We start from the raw sequence: 19210 nt of genomic DNA, 5'->3' as shown, positions 1-19210 counted from the left end.
GGATTTAAAACAGAAAGCTTTTGAAAAATGTGACTTTAAATTACTTAATTTTAGAAAAACAAAGTTATATCTATTTCATAATTACATTGTGACCTTAAATTACTTAATTTTAGAAAAACAAAGATATCTATTTTATACTCTTTTTTTTCTCACAAATATGTATTATAATTATTTTTCCCTATTAGCTTATTTTCTCATTGTACAGTTGTCTTCCTTTGCTTCCAGTGCAGATTGTTTTAAGGAGAGCTTTTATCCAATCAGATTTCATCTCTATGTCTCTATGTAAGAAGAGAGGCAGAGGCCTTCTAGGTAGGTAGGTAGGTAGCCTTTTCCAGATTAAAGTACTTGGGGACGTTATCGTTGATTGTCAACCAATCAGATCTCTAGATTGCCATGCATAAATGAAGATTGAACAAACACTTGGTTTACAGTTCATTTAATATAATATAATGGAATATCTAAACGTATGTTAGCTCATACTCATACGGTGGGTTTATTTTCCAGCAACTTTGAACATGCATCCTGTGTCAGAGAAGACTCATTTCACTATTGAGATACATGGAAATGATCAGTTGGAGGTTTTTTTAAAATGACAATATAAAAGTGTGTGACCACAGTCCTTGAAAGTTTTAGTCTATTCTTTATTTCTACATGTGGCTTTAGATTAGCTCATTGCATGTACTTAAAGGGGATTTTTTTCAGAAGATCAAACTTGAAAACCATGAAAATGGTCACAGCAAATCCACTCGGCTACTGTTCGTAAGGCACGAGTCATTTCTGCTCAATGATGCCATCCCAACTAAATGTATTACTTACGGTGTACTTTAACGCTACTTGCATCAGCACATTTTAAAACTGCACAGTGAAAAAGTTTTCACATAAGGATCAAAATGTCTGAACCTTCCAACTGTTTGAACAAGAACAGCGGCGGGCATTAGAGACAGATCGGAGACTCAAAAACTTTTTTTCAATGGCTTTTACGGGAGACATAACAGGGAAGAAACAATCTTTATGAACAAAGAGAAAGAGTTCATCAAAATAAAACACCTTTCTTCAGGCTGACATTAGCGGTACACAGTACTGATTCCTACACAAAAACCATGACTTCATTCATTCATTTCTGAATGTTCTGTTAAAAAACAAATCGGGCAAACAAATGAAAATACATCCAATGCTTGCATTTGTAAGAATCATGAATATTTTATCAATCCGTGTGTGAAGAAGATGATAATGACAACAGTAGCATAAACTCGCCAGTTTCAAATCCCCCTCAAGAACTAATTAGGGAAACTTAATGAAAAATAAACAACCCATATGTTGGTGTTAGGAAGAGTTAGGTTATGAAATCAGAAATTAAATTCTCTGTCGAAGCCTCCTTAAGAACAATCTGATGTATGATGACAATCAAGCACAGAAAACAAGCATCTTTTTTAAATGATTATTATACTCGACATCCCTTGTGTTAAAATAGTATTGTGTTATACAGAATTAAAATCATCTAGAAGACTAAAAATTAGGTTTTATGAGTGATGGTCTTCTGAACCAGCCAGACGACTTGTGCAAATAAAACAAGAATAAATCTACTCCACCTTATATCTCAAACACATGTTCAGGAGTGACACACTGAGAGAAAGATAACATGGTTTCATCTTAAACTATTATAAATGCATAAGACAGACACTTGAAACTCTCCTCTTTAATGGATTTCCTTTGTATCCTGACAAATAAGACCTTTGTGAGATGTGTGTTTTTTCGAGGGTAAGTTTCATGGCATCCAAAGGAAAGACAATTTACCGGACACTAAACACCGCAATATGTTGAAATGACACATACAATGTATGGATGCCCGACAAGACGAAACGTGAGATCAAGCAGTAAAACGGCCCAGATACAGTAGTTTGCTTGAAGATGGTTTCAGAGACAAAGTGTTTCCAGAAGAGTCTTTCTTTGTCTCTCATTAGGAAATCAGTTCTCCAACCAGAAAAAAAATCCTTATTTCTCTATCAAACAGCAGATATTAGATTTGTTTAACATAAATGGTAACTAGATGAGCCTTTAAGGAGACCAAGTGGTGTCAAAAAAAATCATTCTTAATTGGTTCTAAAAAACAAAAAAGGTTAAAACACCGACTATCCCACACTGAGGGGGATGCCCATAATCTCCAAGAACAGCAAACGCACAGGCAGACAGAGCTTCAAATGATCCCTTTGACATCAAGGCCTGTACTGACAGAGTACACTGAATAATTACTGGTTCCTAAACTAATTGTACAATTCTCATGTATCCTTTTTTACAGAAATATTCCATACACAGCCAGACCCGCTTAAGAGTTGAGTATTTTCTGTTCCAAGTTAACTGCATAACTGAAGCTTATTGGCATGAACTTTTCCCGATGAACCTGAAAACAGTTTGTGGATATTTTTTGTTTTTAAATCAAAATCAAGTCTACGCTTAGTCCAAGACCAACCCAACAACTCCTGTAGAAATATTGCATCATCTTCAAAAGAATCATACCATTCTTATATGCAACATGTCAAACATTCTTCTGACAACATAAACAGAGGTGCACTGTGTTCCTGTACATTTTGCATATGCTACACAAAGCGAGGTCTACCTCATTGAACACCATAAAAGGGGTAGTTTTCTCCAGTGGCAGCCATGTAAGCTCACTGCAAAAAGTTATCCAGAAAAGGGCAGCGACAGGACACTAATGTCAAATAATGCATAATAATAATACATAAATGCCCCACAAGTGACACAAAAAGTTTACATTAAACTCCAAACATTCATCCAAAGGTTGATTAAGACATAATGATTTCATTCCAAGTAGAAGACCACAGAATGGTATGCTCATTTTAAAATTTCATTTGTGATTTAAAAAAGTTGACAATAAAAGCAACACTAGTGGTTGCAGCAGTTAGTAAAATTCCCATTGAGCCACTTCCCATGTGTGCATTGTGTGTGTAGCGAGCATCTCTGTGCCCCCAGTTAACCATCTATACATTATACATACTTTTTTACATCTCCGTGAGTTGCAGCTGTTATTACTTTGTTCTCATGCCTAAATTGGAGAGTTGAGTCTTGGAGAAGTTGGGGAAAGCTTGTTGATGGGATTCATCTGCCAGTCACTACAGAAAATTCACTGACAGTGAACATGTGTGCGGAGACGGCGCTCAGCTGGTCCAACAGGACACTTGAGTCACATTATAGGTTTCTAAACCGAGCTTGAGAAGTTACACCTGTATAATCTTCAGAGGCTTGAGCGGTGTGTAGGTCACTTCTTCTGCTGCTATATAGTCTCCATTCTCCACCAGTTATGCTTTCTTTCTCTCTCCGTTCTACTTCCCCTTTTCAAAGTAGTAGTGTAAAGGACATCTGACCTCTGGGCTCAATCAACCCTTGGATTGTCTTCAAAGAGCATTAAAGATGCGGTTGGTTTACAAATGCCAACCGCATTTGATATAACTGTTTAGCCAATTAGGCAGCATAGCGGCAGGGACTGTAGTAGCTGCCCGGCAGCATTAGCTCATGGAACATTGTCCCAGGAAGTAGCAGGAACTGCTGGAGTCAGGCCAGTGGCTCCACAATGTTGACAAACCGTATGCTGCTATGAACCATGAGCAAACCAATGTTGGATTTGAGCTACCCCACTCTGTATCTGGCCAACGTAGAAGTCTGCATTTCTGGAGAAGTCCTGACAGACTGAGGATTGGACATCTCCCAGGGCGCAGTAAAGAGCGGTGCCGCCGACACTGATCACTACGGTAACCAGACAAAGCAGGAAGAGAAGCAGGCAGGAGTCTCCACCGCCAACATCTACAGAGAAAGAGGGACAAAGGGAGAGAGATGGTTGGATGGAAGTTGAAGAGCAGTAGACAAGTTTCTAGAATTCATCTACTATGTTTGACAATAGTACATTTTGTGTATGTTACCTCGTCTTAAATGGAGCCCTGCCAATGTCACAAAGTAAAACATCCCTTATGAGGCAATACATTAGTTCATGTTCTATGTTTGTGGAGAGATATGAATCTCTGACTCGTAAGCAATAAACAAACCCTGCTCGTAGCCATCATCAGGGACTTTGAAGCGGACACGTCTTTTGGCAGGTTGCGTCTCTGAGCTGGCAGAAACACTCATGTTGTCCACACAAACACGCCGCCTCTTCAGTATGGAGACAAGGCCAGGAGCAGGGGACCTCTGACGAGCAAAAAACAACAACAACAAGTTAGAATGCATACATCAGCATAACATATCTAATTTATACCAAAATACAGTTTGATCCGTCTTTTCATCTTCATCCACAAACAATAGCAATGTAGCAACGTACTGTATGTGTTTTACAAAGGGTGCACTTCACCAGACGTGTCCACCAGGTGTCAGCATTACACACAATCAGCAGTATTCAACTTTAAATCTCACAATCATTTGAAACATTTACAATAGACATTTTTTGTTTTTAATTTAAGAGTGCTATACCAACAATAATGTGTCTTGTGGCATGATATCTTGTTTATGTATACAAGCTTCCAATGAGATAAGTCTCAGTTGCACACATTGAGCAGACCCATCCCAACCCAATATTCCCGGCTACGTCCAAATACTACAGGTACCACTGCTTACAAAATATGTCGGTGGCTGCTCTACATCCTGTCGTTGATAAAAGCAGTTCTCTCCATCTCTGCTCCATGGACTAAGCATCTCCATGTCTCCACCTCTCTTTCATTTATGTCTCTCCCTGTTCCTGTACAGAGATTTTACTATGAAAATAAGTCTCGAACCAGCACTTGAGGAAAAAGCCAACCAATGACACAATCAATGTTGAATTATTGTAAAATATAAGCTTCCCCCCCTATGCCTTTTCATAATCGCAAGCAATCTCAAAACAAAAACAAACAATATCATCGTCCATCGAGATGTTTAATTGTAGTCATAGTCATCTGCCAATTCAGTAGACATTGCCCAGCACCAGTATTCATCCATTCTGAATGTATTATATTGGAATAATAACACAGTAATCCTGCTAGATGCTGATATTGCAGTTGCATGACACACTGCGTGACATTTCTAGTTCTCTACTTTTCACTAAATGTCCAATTTTCTCAGTATAGAAGGTTTAAATGTCAGTATATCTACAAAAGGAATCCATAGTCTGAGGTATTCCTGTAATGGCTACATAATATCATTAGTGCTGTTCAGCAAGGCACCCTGCTGTCCATTATAAAGAGGCTTGATGGGCAGGTACAGACAGAAACCTTCAAATGGTTGTCAAAATGCCAATTTTAAGATAACTTTTTTTCTGTAAGAGTTTGTGGCTCCACCATTGTGTTTTTGTCTGTTATTCTTTTAGACCCTGATACTGGAAGGAAGACACAATGTAACAAACTAAACTAATGCTACAAAACACACACACCAACATGCACAGCAAAGAATGAAAGTGTACACACCTGCTCTACCGTGATGAGTTTCGCCATGCCGTCCAGTGAGGGAGCTTCTTTGATGATGTCCACTTGCTCTACTTCGTCGTAGTCGTCGTACTCCTCATCCTCCTCCTCATTCTCTTCCTCATCCTCCTCCTCCTCCTCTTTTACCTCCTCACTCTGCTCTTGTTGCTCCTGCTGATTGATGTGAGCCTCTTGAGGAAGGCGTGCATCCTGGAGCAAGTAGGTTTTAGTGCTCTCCTGCAGTGATAATGAAACTTACATAACTTACATAACACTATAGAGCAATGGAGACAGTAATTAAATTTGTCGCTCTCTATTTTGATAACACAATTCGGAAGCCATTAAAAATAAACAATAACAATTGTATGTAAGTGAAAGCTATTACATTTTAGGAATCTTGTTACAAGGATATAGTACTGTGGAACAAAGGAAGTGATTTTTTAATTTTAATATTTATATATATATATATATATTAATCACCATCATGGTTTAAAAAAAATCGGAAGCAAAGCTGGACTAATAAACAGAAGAAAATCATAATGATATAGGATCCTCATTTCAGGAAAAACAAGCAAACTAAACAAACAAGACTAGGAACTCGCAGATAACGTAAATAACATAAAAACATGAATTGTATTTTTCTATATTTATTTTGATTTACAAATTCTGATATGTACCTGGGTCTCCTCATGTAGCTTCTTCTCAGCTAGGGCTTCCAGGTCCAGCTGTTGGAGCTCCACATCTGCCCCACTGGCCAGAGTCTCCACTGGGAGAGCTTTCTGACATAGAGCAGAGTCTTTTTCCTTCTGCCTCTCCTCCTCCTCTTCTTCCTCTCCCTCATCTTCCATCTCCAAAGCCTCGGCAGCCTCCTTCACCTCCCTCTCTTCTTCGCCCCCTTTTGCCTCCTTTTCCTGTGTGGGACCTAAATCTCCTCCCTGCTGCTCTGCGGGCTTGGACTGATCCATTTCTCCAGCTGTAGAGGGGTGTAGTCCATTTCCTATGACTGAAATGGTGTATTCTGCCCCTCCCTCGGCCTCTCCTCCCTCTCCGTTGCTGCCGTGCTTGTCAGTCAGCTGATCTCCATGGAAACAGTCCCTGCCCTCTACTTCCCTGTCTGGGTCCGACCCGTCTTTTTCTGAGATCTCAGGGGAATGAAGCCCATCGGTCAAATTAATAAGAGGTATAACTGGATGGCTGCTCTCATAACACGAGGGGTCCTGGGCTCTCTGATCAATCCCTTCATCAATCTGATGGACTGGAAAAAAAAGAGACACAGAGAGTATAAAGGGAGAGTGTGTTATTATTTCAAGCCATTAGTCCATGTGGGCCTTCCCTTCCTAGTTTATGTCACTAGAGCCATCCATGAATGGTCTACATTGACAGGGATTTCATTGCTATATGCAGGGAGAACTGCTCTCCAATACAAACCCAAGGGGCTCAACAGGACGCCATAAAACCTTAAAAAACATATTTGTCTGAGCAACATCAACGTGTCAAGAACACCCTGAAAAGTTACATTTCATTTGATAATCAGAGTATACCGAAGTGTGTAAAAGCAGTTTGAGTGATTGTGATTGTTTTGACAAAAATGTGTATTTGGTCTTTTAGTGAGACCGTTGAGTGAGTTTGGAGAGCAGCACAACCAGTGAGCAGCCACAAGTTGACTTGATCTGATAACACGGTACTTATCCTTGCAGGACATCAGCCGGTCCAATGTTGAGAGCCATATGGAGGAAATTCCTCAATCATACATTTGATCTGAATTATGTTTAGCGCTCATTTAAGGTCCTCTTACCAAATGCTTCGGAAAATGTCAACTAAAACTAGGATATGCAGCCGATGACGCAATCTCTTTCCGGTTGAAAGCTAAGTAAAGCCAGTAAGTGGACTTCCTACTTTGACATTAATACACCTACAATCTCACCTGAAGTGCACAAAGGCAGTGCACCACCTTCTTCAAATGTAGGCCTCAACAGGTCCAGAGACGCACACTGTACACAAACAAATAAATATATGTAATAAAATATATGTAATACACTACATAGTTTAGCAATTCTTTTTTATATTAATCTTATATGCATGTACATTCTCTTGGACACACACTCAGACACACGCAAAAAATAGATGAATGTCTTACCACAGCATCTCTAGCTCCTGGTCTATAAACAGAAGAGAGAGAGACAGAGTGAGATGGTGAAAGTATTGAAGGACTGTTCGTGGTTTGAAGAAGTGAGAGATGGGTGACCCTGCTCTACTCTTCCAATCTAATATTAGCTCGAACACATTTCCCTGGCTACTACGACAACGTGTGTGTGCGTGTGTGTGCAAGTTAAGAGTGAAACCTTAGCAGCGTGATGGATCAAATGTTTGAAAGTGCAGCAGCAGCAGCAGAGGGCCATATGTTTAAACTATCACTGCAGTGTTCACCACACACAAAGATATACATGCTTATAGGCAGTCAGACAAACACACACACACATATCTATATATATATACACACACACACTCCACCTGTCTGGGAACATACAGATTAATTATGGTTTGAGAGACTGTGTTGTGTATCTGAAAGGCATACTTTCTGACTTAATAGGACTTTCTATTAAATATTAAAAAATGTCACGGTGGGCTTCCCTTGACTTATGTGTTACAGTTGCATGAGCACACTCCACAACAAACACACGTCACACACTCCACAACAAACACATGCATGATCATACACAAACATTTTATGACAGATATGAACATGCCAACAACACAAATGATTGGGTTGTGAAATCAATATTTTCTGGATTATTGCAACAACTTGTAAATATGTCACCACAAGTGGGTTAAATACTGTATATTCAAAGAAATAGTCTGACATGTGGGTCACTTTGCATGTATACAATCTTAAAACTAAAGTAAGATGAGAACAGCCAGTCCATTTGATTTATTTTCCTTTCATAGATGTAGGTTAAGGAAGAGTAGAAAGACCAAGACAACCTTGCTCAGTTTTAAGTGAGAAAGTAAATCCAAAGCCGTACCATTAATACTTATCTTGTTTATTTTAGTCACAAAAGAGCAGAGTTATAATGGGTCACATGTTAGTGCAGCCAATGGAAATGGTTGAAATACCAAATTGGTTGACTGTCACAATTCAGTATCAAACTACTGTCCTCTTGCATGTTGGTGACTAGTTTGCTTATTAATGCTTTTTTACTTCACCAGCACCATAAAAGGTCAAGCATCATTTGGTTTGGTTATTTTTGTCCTTCTTTCTTGGCAACTTCACCATGGTCGATTGCCAACTTTTCAATTTAGTTTAGAGTCAGATAATGAAGTCACTTCAAATTTGGCATGGTCATATGAACGCGTTCAAATTTAGTTTGCTTGTCAAGTGCTCCTGCCAGTTCAGCGTCCCCTTCAGCAAAACCTGTACACTAAAATGACTTTTTAATTTGAGCAAACCTCTGCAGGAACATTTGTTTTAAATTCATAAGCGAAGTCAAATAAAGACATTTTCCATGCGTTTCCCTGTAAAGGTTTGTACAGTGGAACTACTTATGTCACAGTCGGTGACATTCGGTGTCGTTGCGCTCTGCTGCTCTGTCTTGTCTGCTTGTGCGCTGTCAGAAACCTCTTATAGATTTTCAGTGCATGAGAAATTAGACGTGTGCCGGGAGAGTGTGTGAACAGTGTCAATTGAATGAGTCTGAACAGTTACGTGCACTGATGCATGTAGAGCTAAGAATTATATGCACAGCTCAAACACACACACACACACACACACACACACTGACCGACTGTGCGTCTGGCAGATGTTTTTTAGAGTGTCCAGATGTCGGGTTGCCAGGTCAAAGAAAGAACTTCTACACTGACTCTCTGAGAGACACAAAGATACAGGGAGTTAAAAGCATTGAGGCAGCCCTTAAGAGCTAAGCTCCCCTGTAAGCAATACATAATTAATGCAATATAGGTCAATAATCCTGAATGTTTCCTGATGGAATATAAATTATATGATTACAAACTACATTAAATATAAATTATTGGGATCCAATGGACGAGAGAGAGGTCGCAGTCATATTGTGGTTTTGCGCTTGATAGCTGTGCATGTGGGCAAATACAATGACAATGATGATATTCAGAAGCATGTAAAGCCCATGTGCAGCCGTTATATAGTACACAACTTATTTATTTTATAAATTATTGTATGTAGTGCATTGTGATCATTTATTCTTTACATGTAAATATCACCGATTCTTTAATATAAGCTATCTTCTACAGCTTCTATTTTGAGAGACGCCAAATCCCAATAAATAATAAATATCCCTAAAGATTTTTATCATTATGCATTTGTATTACAAATACAACAAAAGGTATTTTGTTACATAGTGAGCATGTATGTTACCCCACTGTTCTTGTAGTGCATTCAGGTTGTCCAATACTCTCTGGTGGTAGAGTCTCTCTAGTTGGATGCACCATAACGCCCGCTGGTCTGAACATCACAGGTTAAGAAAAACATAAATACAAAACACACACACACACACACATTTGCAAACATATAGAAGGTACAACAAGCCTGACATGTTTTTTTTAAAGAAAGTAAGACTGACAATATAGGAGGACACAAACAGAAGGAGACAGGAGGAGAGGGGTGAACAGAGTCAGGCCAGAGATTAAAAAAATAAAAGCACTCCAAGATGCAGTCTCTCATGTTTATGGATATGAGCAGCCAGAACACAATCCGTCTTTGACACGGGTAAATGCTTTTTTTCTCCAAGTAACCCCCTGCACATGCATGACATAGCTAAGCTAGCTCTCCCTTCTCTTTGACTCTTTTATTTCTTCCCTCCCACTGTCACTACAACTGTTGGTGTAGGGAAAGGCTTTGTTTATGAATGCTGATTATCCTGATCTTACTGTTAACTTGGAAATTAGCTGTAGATGCTGCGATCTTGCCTCGACGGGCAAGAGTATTGTTTTGGCAACATACTGCAGCTTTCTTTCTTTTTAACCTAGGTTTTTATCTTCCCTCCGTTTATGCGTCTTCTTTCTTTCTTTCTGCCTCTTTGCCTTGTGAGACTCAATTTGCATAAGCCAGATCAGCTACTGGTGCTTTTCCTTTCTCTGTTCTACCTTCTGTAATTACCCCTCTTCATGTTCTCCTTATCTATTCTGTCTCTCTCTCTCTTTCTGTACCCTTCTTTTTCAAGTTCTTTTCCACTCCAGTTCTTTTTTACTACACTGTATGTAAAGTCTGAAGCCACTCCAAAATCATCAGGATCTTACTCCAGTGTGTGAAATAATTCAGATGGGAAAACAGACAAATAGCCAAAGAAATTTGCATAATACAAAACAGTAAGGTTAGCAGACACAAGGTACATTTATGGCACTCATAGCACAACCAATTCCAAAAGACACACAAACATAATAAAAAAGGATACAGTCTTTATGAAGGACAAAGGCCTCTGCAATCTGCAAAGAGATAGACAAACAGACATTACAACTTTTAATAAAGTGCACGCTCTTTTTCATGCTTTCATCACATTAGTTATGTCACAGAAGCTATCAGGAAAAAAAGGCTATACGGGGTTTGAACCCAGACAAACGATTCCTCAGAGTGGTTCTTAAATATGACAGTACAAGTACAAGAAAACAGGGAGAATATAGAACATAGAAACACCACACCACAGAGCTACACAGAGCTATAAGTGTTCTGCTGACGCACTGACTTCTATAATCATTAACTATGACAGACAAACTTACTCGGATATGAGAAACCTAATAAAATAGTGAAGCAAGTCCTCTGCACTCAAGAGAAAGAGTGAAAATGAGAGTGAGAATGAAAAGTAAGACACATAGCAAGATACAAAAAACCAAGAGACTATGACACTCTACCTCTCTTCAGCAAGTGTGGCTTTCATGCTGCTCAGCTGATCTCAGAACAAGAGAAGTGTGTGTGTGTGTGTGTGTGTGTGTGTGTGTGTGGGTGTGTGTGTGTGTGCAAGAGAGAGAGACAGAGAGGAGGAGGAGTAGGAAAGGAGGGCACAAAAGGCTCTCACATTTCTAATGAAGAGAGGGGCGGTGACAACTGAATGACCTCTATAGGTAACTCTACTGACACGACTTAGAAATAAAGTTGGAACGAGTTTAAAATGTGTCCTGTCTTTTCAATGTAGTTCCACATTATTCTCAACAATGAGACTTCATGTAGAGAATAAATAAACAACCTTGCAGAGTGGTGCACAGAGAAAAAACCACTGCTCAACGTCACTAAAACCAAGGAGCTGATGGTTGATTATATGAAAAAGGAGGCGAAGACGCACAGTCCTGTCTCCTTCAATGCAGCTGAGGTGGAGCAAGTTAGCGGCTTTAAGTTCCTGGGAATAAGCGTCACAAACAACCTGACATGGTCCTCACATATCTCCATCCTGCTGATGAAAGCTCATGAACGTCTGTATTTCTTAGTGAAACTTAAGGCAAAATCCTTGTGTGAAGGATCAACTTTTACAGAGGAACAAGAGAAAGCATCCAGACTGCAAACATTACAAACTGGCATGGGATGTGCACGGCCCAGGACAGGAGGGCTCGACAGCGGGTGATTAAAACCGCCCACCACAGCATTGGCATTGATTGTCATCAATTAGTCTGCTTAAAGTGTTATTTTGATTTTTTTTCATTCATGACACCATATGGGGAAATATAATTAAAACTACGGTAGTTACATTTTTTTAAACTTTAATCTCACAAAAATATTTGTTTTCAAACACTGCTACCAGCTCAACATTTATTTTATACAACCTTGTTAAAAATTTTGAAAAGAAATACATTTGCTACCAAACAGTGGCTTATTTACACTACTGCTGTTACACTGATACATTTTAAGGCTATAGCCTAATTATAATTTGAACAAAAGTAAGCTATATTTCATGTCCAATACTGTATAATAGTGTATTTGAATTATACATAATACAGTAATGACAACAAAAAAAGAAACTTGCCACACAGGCACGCATATACACACACGCCTGGTGGAAACATTTGTAAATCATACTGACAGAAATATTCACACACCCTATCACATTCATGTTCAGTCACGCAGGTGTGTGAGAAGGGAAGACTGAGTGTGGCGTAAGCGTGACAGACTGTGTTTAGATGCTGAAGTCACCTTAGGGTACAAACTGTCATTCAGATTATTGGCTTGAGTAGATAACAGCGATTTAATAACTAGAGTGAGAGAAAAAATGTAAAGAGACTAAAATGACAGAAAGAAAAATAAATGAATAAATCATTAAATACAAAAATAATTGTTACGGTGAGTGACTGCCAGGTTTGGTGGTGATAAACAGTTTGAGGTATCTGATATACTATGCCAGAAATAATAATACTTTGAATGTATATACCGCTTTTCTAGACAATCAAAGACGCTTTGAGAGTTACCTGGTGAAGGTACTGTGGAAGGTGAGTGACATCTCCTCTTTGTGCCAACTCCTGCAGAGACTCCAGCAGGGCAGGGCTTGGAATAGGCCCTGCAGCGCAGGTGGAGACGGAAAAACAAGTGCGCTCTGGAGTGGAGGATATGTGTTCCCAATTTGAGTTTATAGGTCCTGTGGTGTTATTGGATTCTGTACCAGTAGTCGTAGGCCCTGTGGTGAAGGTAAGGGGGTGTGCTGTTTCACTCATAGGTGTGGAAGCAATGGAAGTGTTGGGCATCGCGGTGCAAGCAGGTACTGTAAATGTCTCTGCTGTTGAGGGGAACCCTCTTGTGCATGGGGGCTCATAGTTGAAGACAGGCTCTGTGGATGAGGTAAGATGTCTTGTAGTGAGGTTAGTATTTTTTGCTATCTTGCCTGTAGCTTCTGTGATACATGTAGGCCCAGGTGGGCTTGTGACTGAAGTTAAAGTTAGTGTAGTAGAATCTATAGGCCCTGTGGTGAAGGTGGGCCCCTGTGTAAAGGACCCTGTGATGGAGGCCACTACGTCAGTGTTATGAGAGTCCACTTTGACATCAATCTGACTAATTTCCATTTGACTGGCAGGAAATGCCATTTCTGGAATGACAGGGGATGTAGGCTCTGGACTGGTCGCAGGGCTGAAAGGATACGGAGTCTCCAACAGACTGCCTACCGAGGAAAAGAAAGACAGTGCCAAACAGATGAGATGAGAGAAAGCATAACTATGAAACCGCATGACTCCAGAACCAGAACAACCTTCTAAAACTCCTGAGGACACAGGCGTATAAGGGACCGTTACAATACAATACTACTGATTATATTTGAGACAACATTTAGAAGATTAAGCTAGCCCCATATTCACAAAGAAAAGTTATATAGAACTTGTATAGCAATATGAATTAATGAAACATTCTTTTCAATGGGGTTTTAGATAGTTGTTTGAACAAGTTTTACATCTAAGCTTTAGAGAAGGGGTAGTGCAAATAAAAATAAATTTGGTATACAAACAGCACGCCATTTAACATTTTGAAAAGGACACACCGTTGTAAAATAGTAGTACTGAAAAATAAAAATATATGCATAAAAACAGGACATGTGTATGTATTAATCCATTAATCCATCGTCTTAATTGGTTACCCCAGTGTTTTTAATGTTTAGTTGTCTCATGTGAATTGGATTTATATTCCACTCTTGAACCTCTGACAGACTAAGCTGACTGGCTAAAGGCACTCTTTGTTAACAGAAGAGTGTAATCTCCTCCTCTAGACCCCCAAGTGACAGGATTAGTGTTGGTCCTGTGTATGTAGGCTACAAGTGGCACCGGAGCTCAGTTATGGAGGACTTTGTAAACCAAGAACAAGTTTGCATATCTTATTCGGTCATTTCAACTTAAAAGCATATCTTTTTTTAGAATGTGGCAGAGAGTGCGTTGATTTTCCATAATCTTGTGTTTTAGTGCTTGTTTGTATAATGATTCGAGTGGTTAGCTAAACGAAGCCAAGCTAAGCCAATACCTTTCTTTTGATGGAATAGAGCTCTAGAAACCACAGAGTGCAACTGAGCAAACAAAAGTTTCACACTCTTTGTGCTTCAGCAAGTATATTAATACTCATGGTAAGTAACTGGGGATAAATGTAGTGTGTGTGTATATATATATATATATATATATATATATATATATATATATATATATATATATATATGTGTGTGTGCTTTTTCTGTCCTCTTAAATATTTTTAATACCGACAATTAATCTACATTTAATATGATGATCCCTGAGAATTATTGTGCAACTCTGCTCTGTATCTGTTAGCTTATTGTGGTCTTCTTGTGCCCCTAAATGGCCATCAAAAGTATTACTGTGGGCAAAGAAAATTATATAGTTGTGTATGTGAAAGTGTGTTTTTTTACATGTGTATGTTCCCTACCTGTCTCTGAATAGGAGGAATCAGTCATTGGAGTTTCAGGAGTCTGGCAGCTAATTAGACAGCTTGATTCCTCTGATTCTTCTTCCTCTTCTCCTTCTCCCTTCATCACCTCATCAATGTCTTCTTCTTCTTCCTCCTCCTCCTCCTCCTCTCTGCCTCTTCCTGTGTATCCCTCCTTTCCGTGCTCCTCCTCTGAGTCCTTCCCATTATTGTTGACAGAGGTTTTTTGGATGGGCCCTCCCTCCTCTTCCTTTTGTGAAGGAGAGAGGCTTTGAGTCTGTGCGAGCGTGTTAGTCTCGTTGAGGTTTCGTGTTTGACCAGCGAGACCGTCAGGATTGGGAAGGTTATCACAGAGGTCAGACCCGCCCACCTGAACTTGTGACATTGCTCTATCCTCCCTCTCAAGTTCACCTAGAGATAAAATAAAGGATCAGGTGAAATTCAAGACAAAATAACAATTTAATTCCTATGAATATTTCATTCAGTTGACTTTGACTCCATATTTAAAGGCCAGCTGCAACTTGAGACAAAGCAACCACAGCATAGAAAAAATATATAGTATTCTCAACAGATTTCAGTTGATGTTATTTTCACTGTAAATCCCATTCAATTAGTATTTATATTGAAGTTTTTAGGTTGGTGTACTTAAATATGTTGAGCCTATAATTTTGTGACTCACCATCATGATCCATTAGGCACCACCCTCACAACGTTTGAGCTTTCTGCATGAAAGTCTGCACCGGCTATTAGATAAGCCCTTCTTCAAGCCTGCAGAGATAAGGACAACCAGATAACAGACAGGCCTATTTTAATGGCCGAAGGTATTAGAAAGACAGAAAGTCAAACTCCACTGAGGAACAAGAGAGAGTGCAAAAGGGAGACGCTCAAAACAAGTTTAGCATCATACCAGAGCATTTTCTTTTTTTCTTTTTTTACGTGTAGCAGTCCTACCAACTCCTTGTAGTATAATACTACAAACAAATGTATTGGTTTACAGTGATTTTACATTACAGGGATTTCAGAACACTTTCACTAACTCTTTAGATACAATCCAGACATTATAGAAAAACTCTGTACTAATCCCAAACCTTTAAGATACCCCTGCCTAGCTAAACTCTATACGGTGTGGCTGCAGAAGATTACATTTGTTAGGGTTAGTTGTCTTCCCTATCTAAAGCAAAACAGTGTCCTGCAACTTATCTGTGAATAACAATACCAGTCACCCTCTATGTGCTCACAATAATTAATTTCAAATAGAAAGTTAAATGTCAAATTGTTAGGATTTAGGTTTCACAATCTTCTTTTTAAAGCAAGATTTTCACCTTTTGCAGACCCACTAAAACATTAAATACAGTGAGCAAGACAACGAGAGAGAAAGATACTCAAAGAAATTTACAAGTTGGCTATGGTGCTGTTCATTTAGTGTAGAAATATTTATATGGGAAGAGCAAGAACGGTGATGCAGAAGAACTGGTAAAATACCTAAGGGAGACAAGTGCCAAAGTTGTAAGATGCAATAAATGACATTGCCCATCCCTATTTACACCCAATACTAGGAACTGCAATAGAGTGCTTGCTGCATGAATGAGTCCTAAAACCTGAAATTGAGTTAGCCCTTTGGCATCTGTTGTTTCTTTGTTTAAAAGTGAATGGGTTTTTGGTTGGATGCCTGAGGAATAGGGTCTGTGTTTCATTTAAACAGACACATTTTAAAGTTGTCTACTACAGAAAATACATCAGTAAATAATCCCACTTCTGGATTTTTAAGCTTTTACTCGTGAAGTGGTGACATAGGTCTACTAAACATTATTATTACAAACTGATGGTGATGAGTACAAAGTACGCAATCCTTTAGTGTATGGTACATTAGTGTATGGTTGACGTGAAGTCATGAGACTGTGGTGTAGTTTGTTTTTCGAGCCTAACTTCCGATAGGCCTATACGTTGTCCCTGCAGCACTCTATAAAGTGCAATGCAAAACAACAACTCTACAAACTACTTACAAATGCTTATAGGTTCAATCTTTCTTACAGTGAAAAGTATACCATTCTCAAAGATTGCAGGGAGGTTGCAATGGATTGCAGGAGGTTGTGAAACTGGTAAATCAGTGTACAGCACAAATCAGTATTGTGCAATAGCATGTTTTTTTTACTTTACTGCTTACTTATGTTCAGTTTACTCAGCAATAATTCAATAGAAAAACTGACTGATTCAATCTCTGGATCATACCCTGACTGCCCAAAACATACAACATGCGTGTAAGTCAGTGAGACGACCATAAACAGCATGCACTGTATAACTAGTATGTAATCATTTTTAGTATTCCATATTCTCACATATACACATGGAGCAGTGTATTTTTATGTTAAAAATGAGAAAACTGCTAATAAACCTATTATACTTTTCTATGAAATGCCTTCCTCAAACACACATAGATGCATCCTCTTAAAACATTGCAATGACTTTGTCCGCTATCCCTGGCTACAATATGCATGACCGTATTTTTCGCCAACACTTATTAATATATCCAACAACTGTTTTACTAATGATGGTAATATCTTGACTCCAAAACCTTCACAAACACCCATATCCATTCCAGGCTAATAAAAACCCATCTCAGAGGAATATAGCTGCCCTGGTTTCCCGCAGCACTAAGCTAATTGTTCTTCCTGTAAGCCTGTACTTCCATCTGTAACACTCAACCCGAACATTTACAAAGAAAAGAAAAAAGCAAGGACAAACACAACTCGCACAATGTTGATTGCCTGTGTGCACATTCTTATTAATACTCTTAGGGACAATCATACATATAATGTAACAAATACGAGTATCACGGAAGAATATCTTGGGAGATGAGTACATGAATAAATCAGCACTGAGGACTGCTGTCTCCAAAGGGAGAAGAGGACCTATGGGATGGCATAACCATCGGCTTTGAGATACTAATAGAAGCAAGTACTGTATGAGGCTGTCTTGCAGTCTTCTTACTCCAAGCTCTTAATGTCCCTGTGGAGGATAAAATGGTCCCAGCCTGGGACAAACAACTGTGACATCAAGATGTATGCAACAACGACCGTCAGTTTACACATATGGCTGTTACTGTACCTGTCAAACATCTTTCTAATGCTTTGGACGTTTTATTTTCTTTGTTTACAGTACCGTTTAATGTCTCTCTTCCTTTAGAGCCGTCTGTCCAGACAACCATCCATCCTCTCCTCTTTTTATCTGCACCCTACTCCACAGGGGCCCATGAATAATGAAAGACAGAAGGGTCAAACGGAGTGGGGAATCAGCCAAAAGGACAAAGACAATGTGGAGGAAACAGATCCTGTCCTGTGAGAAGCCACTACAAGGACTTGAGACAGAGAGACAGGAAGATAGCAAAAAACAAGTGACATGAACTGCCCCTGACTGTCTTGTTATGTTTGACGTCTCGACGGTGTACAAATTAAGCTACACTCAACAAAACAAAAAATGTCTCGCAAGTTAGCAAATGAGACGTTAAATATTTCCAGTAATTTGCACCCTTGTCATTCAAAGAGGTGGGGCATTGGTGCTGGCGAAGTCACCAGTTTAGGCCAGCAAGTCTCTCACGTTGGCTCTCACGTTAGCTTGCCAGTTAAAACGTGTGTGTGACGTCAGTGGCGAACCAGATCAGAAAGAAAAAAAGTGTCTTCACATTATTTCCACGAATATTTAGCGTTAGCTCGTGAAAGACAAGTTGATGTTAAAACACAGACAACACACCTGCAGTGACAGCAGACAGTGACGGTCATTTCCACCATGACACTCATTCCGTAAACCTTGACTGGTGAATAGCTAACGTCAACGCTAATGAACCTATACCTGGTAACAAGCTATCATGTTAACGATACGTTAACAGTAAAACACTTTACGTTACAGATTAGCTCGGTCGCTATCGTTACGGGTCACGCGCAGTGTAGATTCTACCGCTTTTGACGGGCTTGTACCGCTTCATCAAACGGATAGAGCCGGTTTCAGTAGCCGGAGTTGATGACTATGCACTAATAACTCGAGCGACACACAGATAGATAACGTTACATAACGCGACGGCGACAGCTTAGTCGTTGCGAGCTAACTAAGCTCGGCGAGTAATGGCAGACAGATGTGTCTGCCATTACTCGCCGAGCTCACGTTAACCACGGCGAAGAGCTTTAAAACACAGCGTGACGCCTCAGTTTGCTTGAGATAAATGCGCATCGTGAGCAACACCGTCCAACGGTACTTACGGCTGAACAAGTTGGTTGAACTGTAAAAGCTCGAGCATCACACGCTGCTCGGGATGTCGTTGTAAGGTTAATGAATGTAGGTGTTACCGACGGCCAGGGGTCGTCGCTGTCATCAGGCCTGTTGGGTCGACACGGGGAGCACTGTCGCCCTCTTCTGG

The 19210-nt window shown here is 39.6% G+C and overlaps 1 protein-coding gene across 4 annotated transcripts; it reads right to left on the bottom strand.

The window, feature by feature from the left end:
- Window positions 1-1763: 1763 nt before the first annotated feature.
- Window positions 1764-19196, bottom strand: cnsta (consortin, connexin sorting protein a). Of its 4 annotated transcripts, none has more exons than XM_034561105.1 (14): window positions 19053-19192; window positions 15482-15570; window positions 15173-15213; window positions 14803-15052; window positions 12861-13543; window positions 10865-10895; window positions 9829-9915; window positions 9221-9302; window positions 7579-7600; window positions 7366-7432; window positions 6119-6696; window positions 5445-5678; window positions 4056-4197; window positions 1764-3816 (listed from the first exon to the last, which is right to left on the bottom strand). In XM_034561105.1, exons 2-14 carry the CDS (start codon window positions 15492-15494, stop codon window positions 3608-3610), a joined length of 2439 nt encoding a protein of 812 aa, XP_034416996.1. In that variant the 5' UTR covers window positions 15495-15570; window positions 19053-19192; the 3' UTR covers window positions 1764-3607. The 4 variants fall into 4 exon arrangements, with proteins under 4 accessions (XP_034416996.1, XP_034416987.1, XP_034416979.1 ...); XM_034561096.1 differs by adding an exon at window positions 17962-18034 and having other exon boundaries at window positions 14803-15213; window positions 19053-19191; XM_034561088.1 differs by having other exon boundaries at window positions 14803-15213; window positions 19053-19190.
- Between the last annotated feature and the right edge of the window lie 14 nt (window positions 19197-19210).

Source organism: Cyclopterus lumpus, chromosome 3, assembly GCF_009769545.1.
Source record: "Cyclopterus lumpus isolate fCycLum1 chromosome 3, fCycLum1.pri, whole genome shotgun sequence".
NCBI lineage: Eukaryota > Metazoa > Chordata > Actinopteri > Perciformes > Cyclopteridae > Cyclopterus > Cyclopterus lumpus.
This window is presented reverse-complemented; position numbering and strand designations above follow the sequence as displayed.

Coding starts and splice junctions, on each gene's coding strand:
- cnsta (XM_034561096.1), bottom strand. Junction 10,896..12,860: donor TTCCACAGTACCTTCACCAG/GTAACTCTCAAA, acceptor ATCTCTTTGCAG/ATTGCAGAGGCCTTTGTCCT. Junction 7,601..9,220: donor ATCTGCCAGACGCACAGTCG/GTCAGTGTGTGT, acceptor TTCTGTTTATAG/ACCAGGAGCTAGAGATGCTG.